At 41.2% G+C, this 10,343-nt stretch overlaps 1 protein-coding gene across 2 annotated transcripts in view; it reads right to left on the bottom strand.

Annotated features, from left to right (window-relative positions):
* Positions 1-10,050, bottom strand: part of LOC111150539 (DNA polymerase alpha 1, catalytic subunit) — a 306,965-nt gene extending 296,915 nt beyond the window's left edge. The window contains exons 1-4 of one of the 2 annotated variants that reach the window (XM_022508033.1): positions 9,908-10,050; positions 5,056-5,180; positions 2,318-2,414; positions 1,324-1,404 (exon numbers count right to left, since the gene is read on the bottom strand). In XM_022508033.1, coding sequence (XP_022363741.1) covers positions 1,324-1,404; positions 2,318-2,414; positions 5,056-5,180; positions 9,908-9,950 — 346 coding nt within the window. In that variant the 5' untranslated portion in view covers positions 9,951-10,050. The remainder of the gene's footprint in view (positions 1-1,323; positions 1,405-2,317; positions 2,415-5,055; positions 5,181-9,907) is intronic. The other variant, XM_022508034.1, reaches the window with a different exon arrangement.
* Positions 10,051-10,343: the final 293 nt, after the last annotated feature.

The following is a 10,343-nucleotide window of genomic DNA, read 5'->3' as shown; positions in this document are numbered from 1 at the left end:
AAAAAAAAAAAAAAAAAAAAAAAAAAAAGAAAAGAAAAGAAAGAAACCAGAGTGGGAGGAGGAGAGGGATGGCACTGCTCTGCACTGGGAGACATAAAATCTAAAGTGGACTCTGCATCTGAAAAAACAGAGATCATTTCGGGCTAACTGGAGAAATCTTATTATGATCCAACATATTAGATGATACTATGAGAAGGGTACTGTGGCTAAGTAGACAAGCGTCCCCATTCTTAGGAGGTCACTGATGAAGCACGTAGACGTTAAGTGTCATGGTGTTTACAACTTACTTTCAGAAAGTTGACCAAAATAAAGTCTGTTTGTACACAGTTGGGAAGAGGAAGGAAGTAAACAAACATAGAAAATGTTAAAAATCCACAATTCGGGGCCCAGACTTTCTGAAAAGGGCAAGATAACACAGATTTTAGGTTTTTGTGGCCACACACATCTATCTGTTGCTATGGCGCATTCTTCTTTGCACTTCTCTCTTTTTTTAAAACACTTTCTTAAAATGAAAAAAACATTCTGAACTGGGGAACTACACAGTAACAGGCATGATTTCCTTCTGGGGTAATGAAAATGTGAGATGATTGTGGTGATGGCCGCCCAACTCTGGGACTACAGTAAACACCACTGAAATGTACACTTTAAATAGGTGCATTATATGGGATGTGAATTACAGCTCAATAAAGCTGTTTAAAAAAAACTGGCTGTGAGTGGGCCTTAGTTGACCCACAATCTACACTTGGTGGTAATAAGGAAGCAAATCAAAACAACAAATACTGAAGATAATTTCCCCTTCACATTTTACAGAAACTAAATCAGGCTTGTTTACTCAAAAAAATGTTTTGCCAATGATTATGTAGCTAAGAAAATCTGACGCATTCATTTATATCATTTTAAATTTTGATTAGACAAAGCCAGTTGATTACTAAACCTTATTATTGTACTGTACTACTATCAAAGAGCCAAAATTTTAAGTACCTCAATTCAGGAGGAATTAAAAGACATCACTTATTGCTGCAGCTCTCAAAATCACCAAGTCTAAAATGACCACAGAACTGAAATTCGAAAATAAGTAAAAGAGCAAACTCTTTGGATGACTGAGACATGAAACTTCATTTCATGGTGGTGTTTTTGCTTTTTACATATAATTTTTGACATAACTATGCTTCTCTCAATATTACAACATATTCTACACCTAAAAACAATTGTGGTAGGTTCTTTTCTCCTTTAAAGGATACTTGTGTCAAAGGACCAAGTCATCTCAAATTTTGCTTCTTGTAATCTCAAAATGGCACTCTCTTGAAAACAAAATATAGGTACCTTTCTCATGAAAATCAAGGGCATCGTCTTCAAGGTCATCATCAAAAATCTCTCGGCCATCTTCCACATAGCCGATACCATCTGCAGGAACAAAATTTGAAATTGAGATCAAGTTTCTAATAGTGGCCAGTAATATTTTAGCCACAAAAAAACAAACCACCAAAAACACCTTTTATACCTACTCAGATGTTCTGTGCTATTTTTAAATGTAGCAGAATCCTGTTTAGACAGGTGTCAGATGAAACATATTATCTACAGAGCAGGTTTATTGTGTCAAAACCAAAGGATATATGCTATGCCCATCTAGGTGAGCTAGGGAAATGATTTAGTACAACAGGATGCTTAACAGTAGTTTTACTCTACCAAAAGAATAAAAAGCAAAAGAATCAAGATCACAGAGGCCCAGAAAATCACCTCAGTCTATGAGGCAAAAATGGCAATATGGCTAAGCCCAACGACAGAAACAGAAACATAAATATGCTCACAGGTGCAGTCCACATCACTCCCTGTGGTCAGGTGGTCACCAGGCACATGCCCAACAAGTCACACCCAACAAGCGAGAACCAGTGAATTTTCGACATGGGTTCTAAGAACATCAGGAACAGCCTCTATCTGGTGCTTTCGACTGGCCAAGTTACTCTTCACACATATAGCTTCATATAATCCTCACAGCCATTCCGTGCAATAGACAGTTTTCTTATCCCCATATCACCTGAGGATACACCATGGGCACATGGTTCCGCCCATTTCCTACAGAGTCATATTCTGGAGGATTTACCTGAGGTATGTGCCTGGATTCTCCAAAATACCCCTAAATAAACTCTCTATTGTACTCCCTCCACACTCTCAAATAATTTATTTGAGAAAAATCCAAACCAACAATAACATCTTAACAGTGTTTTACATCTGCTAATGCAAAGCAGCAACTCTATCATATAAGACTCGATGAAGAGCAACTAAAACAATGCCTAGGAGGCAATTTCTTCCCACATACCATCATCCACGATCCAGTCGTCATCCTGGCGGGCCTGAACCAGCTTCGAATACTGTTCTTCATCAACTTCTTCATAAACACTTGTGAAGTCCTCAACCTGCCATCATATAAGTTTGAGAAAGCTTCAAATGGAGTGAAAGTGTTAAACAATTCTGATGAGAAATTGTCAAATTGAAACAGGAATGGCAGCCTGAAGGAGCAGCTGCAACCAAATCATGAGTTCTGACATTCAACACCACTACCAGGTTTTCCTTAAATAGACATCAATGAACTTAGTATTCCTTTTAGGTGGGTGTTAACACAAGATATTAAGTGATTCCATTAGCATAATACACTTGTCACACCATCAATTACTCATCTACTTCATAAAAAACAAACTGAATTATAGCCAATTCTTTGTTAGCAGCTTTGGGGATTATTCACTTGTAACTTCTAGACTGGTTTCTCCTGTACTTAGCAAACCCATAAGGCATGCCAACTCCCTCCTGCCTAGCTGACGTTGCCCTGCAAACTGACGATTTTAGTAACTATTCAACCAACCAAAGGTAGTTCAAAAGCTAACCTTCCCCCAGCTACCCTCCTCCTCAAATCAGCACAACAAGCCTACTCTCTATTCTACAGGTACACTAGAAATAATTTTTAAGTGATCCCTATTTGCATTACCACTGATCCCCTACCATTCTCAGATCTTGAGACTGGAAACACTGAAATGCTGTGCTGTGTGAAGGGCAAGTTCTCCACTAACATGAGCTGCCCAACTGCCAGAGGGCCATAAGGCCAGTACCTCCTGGCACAAACAGAGCAGCTCACTTAAGCACAGTTTAAGCAACAAGCAGAACAGAGGCACACCATCTCAGCTGCCATCGACTTACCCAGATGACAACTGGGTGGGCTACTTAGAAGAATTCATAGAAAGCAATTAAAAATTGCCCCCTTCTCTCCAGAGTTCAAGTGGTTGGGAGTGCAGGAAACGACTAACTCCTGCTGGAGAGCTAAGTCTCCAAGAAAAGTCGCTGGCCATGGAGCTTTGAGAGCCCAATGGGCAGAGCCGACTGGACTCCTGCCACAGCTCTGAGACAATTACAGGATCGGGCTTAGTTTTCGCCTGCTGTTTAATCTGTCCTATAGGGATCACTGGCAAATGTCGATTTGGCCTTTTACCATCTGATAACAGAAACTACCTGCCCTACCAAATTAAGCTATTGACAACACAAACACAAACTAGTCAGATTATATTACTATACTGACCAATTTTCTTTTGGCAGGGGAAGGGAACTGGCAGGATTATTTGTGTTGGTTGAAGTCCATTAAGCATACTTTGTGTCTTATTTAAGCAACTCACTTCTATACTATCAAAAAGATATCAGAAAACTACCTTAGAAAAACATTTTGAGTAAAGTCATTTTGCTTCTATGTCAAAACACCGGTGCTACTGCTCAGCATGAACTCTTAGAGCCATGCAATTAACATGAGTGATTAGAGGGAAATCAGTCACATTGTGTCAACATCTGAAATGCCCCCACACAACTCCTTTATAGAAGTACCTACATTAAAAATGCTTTACTCCTGCTTTACTGTAATCCTTTTAGCAGCCCTTTGTGATCTGATTGACTCACTTAAATGAATGATGCCAAATGACAAAAATCCTCTTCCACTTTCTTAATTGCACAACACAGTATAGGCTGTGGTTAACTATGCATATCCTGAAACCAGACTGCCTGTGCTCAAATCAGGGCTCTGCCACTGTGACCTCAGGATTCTCACCTATGAAATGCTATTAATCACAGTATCTAACTTTTCATGATTATTGGAAAAATTGAACGAACACATTTGTAAAAAGCACTTAGAACAGTGTTCACTAAAAAAGTATAGTAGCAATTGCTATTATCATTTTTTTTTGCTCGTATTAATTAATCACTTTCAAGCCCTGAGGCAGCTGAGATAATCAGGGAGCACTGAAGGTGAAGCCACACAATGCTGTGTTAGATGGTAACCACCCTGGTTTTTTGTTTTTGTTTTTGCTTTTTACCTGCCCGCCATCAACAGTGGTTAGAGGAAAACAGCGGAAAAAGCATCACATTCAATCTTACACACAGAAGCCCCAAGTCCTCACCCAATGCAGACAATATTAGGAACAATTTTCTCCAAGGAGAAGTAGTGCTTAGCTAGACTACTCAACACCTTAAGTAAAAAGTAAAGTAAAAGCATTTCTAAGTTCCCCCACCAAAGCTATGAAACTTACCAAAGCTGCAGTGTGCTATTTTTTAAAGGAGTTTATCTGAGAGAAAGTGAGAGAGAGAGGGAGAGAGAGAGCGCACATGTGCATGTGTAGGGGAAGAGGCAGAGGGAGGAAGAAGAGGCAGACACCCTGCTGAGCAGGGAGCCCAATGCAGGACTAGATCCCAGGACCCCAGGATCGTGACCTGAGCCAAAGGCTCAGATAACTGAGTTACCCAGGGGCCCCATGCAGTGGGCTTAATAAGGAAAAAAATGTACAGCTACTTTCATTTCTTAATTTAACAGCATCTGTAAAGCATCTTACAAGAACTTAAAGAGCCAAGTAGTTGAAACAACGTATAAATCTACTTCATGCCCACGCTTGTTTAATAGTAAGAAATTACTCTTACAAGCACAAAATATATGCGTATTTCCTGACAAAGGGGACATAAAATACCTATAGGCTATGAATTAGATGAAGCACAGAAGGAAAAAAAAAAGCAAATAAAATCGTTACTTACTTCATATTTATACTTCTCACCAGCTTTAGCCCTCTTCAGTCTTTCTAGAGCTTCTTGCTGCCCCCTCTTTGATTTCTTTTCTCGCCTGGATCGAGAAGCTACAAAACTCCCTGAATCTGACACAGCTGAAAAAAAGCCAAGTTTACATGAGATGTTACAAAATTTCAGCCATCTTCCCTCAGTAACAAGAATATTTCCAGTCAACAGTAACACAATTTTAATACAGAAATGGGTACTTTTCATACTGTAGATGGTTCCTGAAGGTCATGTTCATACAGCTCCTGTGACTCCAGAAATTTTCTCTAGGACCCAGTTAAAACAAATGAAGCAACTGTTATTTTTTTCCCTCCAAAAAGAGGAAAATTCCAAATTCAACTGATATCTTATGGAGACAGTAGAGAAAGGAGATCAGCCATTAGTCCATAACCTTTCCATTAGAAATGACAGGCCATAAGTAGAGTTATAAAAGAAGGACAATTCATTTTGTATTCTATTAATCAAAATTTGAAAGGCTTTAAAGGAGCATCTGCTCTTTGCAAAGTACTAAGCACTCTAAAAGACAAAAAGATAAGCAAGACATGGTTTCTGTACTCACAGAACTTATTATCTAAAAAGGGAGATAAGCAGCAACTAACTCAAAAACAGTCTTTAGAATACATGCCCTGACAGAGGTTCAAATAAAGTATTTGAAATTTCAAAGCAGGGATAAAGTGGGGGGGCTGGGAGAATTTAAAAAGATGGCTCTGAAGAGATTCTTGATTCCTTCACTGATTTCCAGGACTCATTCACTTGGTTAGGAAACAGAATAGTAGTATAAAATTACAAAGATTAAAATGTATTTTGTCAAAAATTACTGGAATACCAGAAGCCCTCAGTGTTCATTTATTCAACTTTTGAATTACTCATGCTCAGTGTTCACTTATTCAACTTTTGAATTACTCATCACAAACTGACCACTGAAGTGTTCATCCACAAAACTAATCTCTCATTTACCAGCTGCTGAATAACCAAGTCAAGCAAGACAGCGCTGCCTGCCAGCTGTGCATTTTGGCTTAACACGACTGCCATCTATGTCTGTGAAACCGGCTTTTTACTGTATTTGGTGCTAATTATTTCATAAAAAGGAGGCACAGAAAAAAAGTATTGGTAAGATGCATCCTGAAAGCTCCAAACCCTCTGGAACGTTCATAACAACATTCAACTCATGGACAAAACATCTGACTGAAAAAGAAGATGCAATTTAAAGAACATGTACCAAATGCTGACAATAAATGGCTGGAAACTAAATCTTACAGGTGAAGCACAATTAGAGATCTTTTTTTTTCCCTAGCTTTCTGGAAATGGAATCTCTGTTGAACATCTCAGTCTATTGTTTGACTTTCACATTTGACTTTTAAATCCATTTTCAGAAAGGCATTAAGTAAAAATTAAGGAATGCAGGTACTTAATGACGACAGCCACAAAATCTTGGGCGTGGCTCAAATGATTTAAAAAAATCATGAGCAGGTCTACGTGAAAAGGTTCTGGAGATTACTGGGCATGACCACTCAGAGTGAAAAGTTGGCCTTGGTATATTCCCTTAAAGACGCCGCCTTCCCTTTAATAGATGCTCCTGACAAAATGTATAGTTCTTCAAATGGACTTACTTCACAGGCAGTAATGTGCCATCCTACAGGGTTTGGAGTACAATTATAGGAAGGAAGAGTTGCCTATCCTCAAGGGGGCTCACAGTCAAATAAAGCAAAAGGACCTAAGACTCCCACCATTATATTGACATGGTGTCACAGAAGAGGTAAGGACAAGGTACTGAGGAACACAGAAAATGCTGCTAATTTTGTCTGAGAAATCAGGGAAGGCTTCACAGGGGAGGTACCCAACACAGATCCAGAGAGAGCATTAGAATTTCACCATCAGAGTATAGGGGGAAAGGGAGCAGAAGCACAGAAAAAAAATCATAAGCCAAATTACAAAGGGATAAAACTGCAAGGTGTATTCAGAAACTGAAAGAAAGGGGTGCCTTGCTGGCTCAGTCAGTAGAGCATGTGACTTTCAACCTCAGGGTCATGAGTTCAAGCCCCCTGTCTGGCATGGTCCTTAAGTACTTAAAAAAAAAAAAAAAGGCAGCAGAAACTGAAAGAAAGTCAGCATGGAAAGTGAATCTTACGTGAGAGTGCAGAGTTGGAGAACAGGAAAGTAGGGAGGAGCAGCACAATCCGGCTCCACCACTTACTGGGTGACATGAGTCCACCAGTTAACATCTCCAAGCTGCAGTGACCAGATGCCTTGTTGTTGGCTTCTAAGCCGCCTGGCACCTGAAACTGTTTGTGAAATCCCCTCATTATAAACCTTGTTGGGACTCAGAGCACAAGTCCCACTACCCAAGTTGAAAAAGCAGACACTCTTTCCCACACGCCCTTGCAGCTAGGGCATGAACATATAAAATGTTATTAATAATTCTATCAGTTAGGAACAGCTGCTCAGACTTTAAATCAGAAGCTAGTGTCGGAAGGAAAGTGGGTGGGCTAATGGAAGATTCTAGAAGTAGCAACAGCTGCAAGATGATTACCTGGGGTCACAGAGCCAACAATGTCCCAAGGTACAAACTATAACATCAAGTGCTTGGCCATGGCTGGCAATGACCTCCTCACTAGACCAGTTTTGTGGCACAACTTTAACTACCGTTCCTGATGAAGCAGCCCTGCAAATGATTCTCCAGTCCACCTGGAGTTTCTGTGAACAATACAATATCCTTCTAATACTTAAAATAAATTACTTCTTTCTATTTATATCAGCTAGAGTTGTCTCCTGTAGCTTTCACCTCTAAGGACTTTGACTAATGCAGACCCTCAGGGTCTTCATCTGTGAAATGGGGATAATCATGTCTGCTTCATAAAGTTGTTAAGGATTAAATGAAGATCCCAAGCTTGCTTTGTACTCAGCAATACAGAATCCCATTTAATGTATGTGTATGTGTGTACAGATGCAGAGGAGAGACACACACACACACACACATCCCACACACACCACACCCAGCAGTACCATGGTCTAGCTTCTGGAAAGCGAAAATAAAGCTAAGTGTTTTTCTCAGAGAAGCCTCAATATAGCACCACACATAATTAGTTCTTTACCATCTCAACTCCAGGAAGACAGAAACCATGTCCAGCTTACCTACCATTTTAACAGTGTAACACCAGAGCCTGGCAAAATGCCTATACCTAGTAGGTACATAATAAATATTTGCTGAATGAACAAATGAATAAACCACTGTACCTGCTTTTTTAAATCATTAAACTCTCCCTGATCCCTTTTCATATGTAATAATAGCTAGTTATAGACCTTTCAACGTTTCACTTTCATTGTCAAGGTACCCCACCTTCTAATACCAAAGAGAAAAAAGGCCTAGAATTTCCTTCTTGGAATGTGTCCAACACTTCATGTAGGTACATTAACCAAAAAAAAAAAAAAAAGAAAGAAAGAAAGAAAGAAAGAAAAAAGCATGAAAAAATCCATCACAAAAGTTTAAATATTTGGTTCAAAATTACCATCTGAAGTACCCCCAACCTCCCCAAAAGCAGACAGACACTAGCCTGCAACAGTCTTTCAGGTAACAATCTTTCTGCTCCAAGGGAAAAATTCCAGTCACAAGTTTCCAGCAACTACTTAATCAACACCATGCCTTAAGAGGGGTCTCAAGATTACACAGTATCCTCCAAAGAGTGATTTCTTGATGTTCACAGATGACGTACAGTTTTTAGGGTGAAGACAGACACCCTAGTGGCAAATCACTGATGGAGGGCTGCAAAGACTGTTCACATACTCACATCCTACATCTCATTTGTAATCCAGGCTAGACGACTCTCCAAAACAAATTGTCTTAAAAACGAAAGGCTAGAACAAATTGATATCTGTGATTCACAACTAGGTGAATGCTAAGGAAGCTGATTAGAAAGCAAGTTCTCATTAATGGAGATGTATCTGAGTGATAGGAGATGTACCTTGAGCTAAGAAAGTGAAGCGTCTGATTTTAAGTCAGAAGTTCACTGAAGTTAAGTCATACTTTGGTTGAACACAGTTCAAAAATCAGAAATCAGACAAAGCCATTTACATTTTTGTATTCTATTTTTGGAAATAAAAGATTACCACTGAAAACGGATTCATATACACGCATCCGAACACTGCTGAGCTGATGCAATTTTTTTTTTTAAACTTCACCAAGGATGACTAGATTGTGATCACTATTTCTATGCAGCACTTGAAGAACTTTCCATAGAATTTGAAAGAAAAAAATTGTTAATGCATGAAGTAGAAACCCATTACTTAAAAAGACAAAACGCATTTGTATCTTCTGGTGACAGCCCTGAGACCTTTCTTTCCTGCTGAGTTACCATGTATAACAATTTCCCTGGGAGTTTCTATAGAAAGGGCGCACATCCGTTCCGTCCTAGCCCTCAAGCAGATACTTGGGGACAGAGTTCCTAGATACTTTGAACCAAGACTGTGCCCCACCGGGGCCACTCTGATGAAGGTGTGCCCAGCACGTGGAACGCAGGCACCAAAAGAAATAAAAAGAAAATGCAGACTAGTGCTGAGACCAGGAGTGACACAGGCCCTGCAAGGGACACGCTCTGATTTGCCAGGAACAAACGGCCCTGCGAGGAAGCCGCACCCGACACCAAATGGGTCCCAGCCGGGGACAACCGAGGTCCGCGTCCAAAAGGACCCGTCAGGGGACCCGGACGTGCGCCTCCCTAAGAAAAAATTAAAAGGATCTCTCCAGAGCCCTCACCACCCGCAATCATGTCACGGTCCCTGTACTCCTAAACCGGTACCCCGCGCAGGGGTCGTCCCTCACCGCTCGACCCCGTGTCGCAGTCCTCGCCGTGCACGGGCGCCATGGTCCTGAAGTATCCCGATTCCGCGCCAAGCAGCCCGAAACTGGCGCGGGGGCCGAGACAGGCGCTAGGCTGAAAGCCAATCAGAGGCTCGGGAGGCTGCGGACTTCCGCCCGGAAGGCCACTGACGTGCCGCGCCGCGCCGCGCCCCGCCCCCGGCCTTCCCGCGGACGCGAGTTTGGCGCCCAGTTATGACCCCTGAGGGAAAAAGCTCGAGTGACTGGGAGGCGGAGGAGAGAGGGGGGGAAAAAGAAGCGGCCGGGCGCTGGAAAGGAGTCGCCAGGAAGCTCGCTGCGCAGGCGCACCCATGCGGATGGGAAAAGATTTGGGCGCGTTGGAGTAGGGGCTTTCTGGTTCTGAGAGCTGATTTTCCGAGAAAAAAGACGCGGGCGGGCA

The sequence above is a fragment of the Enhydra lutris genome, unplaced genomic scaffold (genome assembly GCF_002288905.1).
Source record: "Enhydra lutris kenyoni isolate GAN:26980312 unplaced genomic scaffold, ASM228890v2 scaffoldscaffold23, whole genome shotgun sequence".
NCBI lineage: Eukaryota > Metazoa > Chordata > Mammalia > Carnivora > Mustelidae > Enhydra > Enhydra lutris.
Note: the sequence above shows the minus strand (reverse complement) of the source record. Positions and strands in the feature narration are given on the sequence as shown.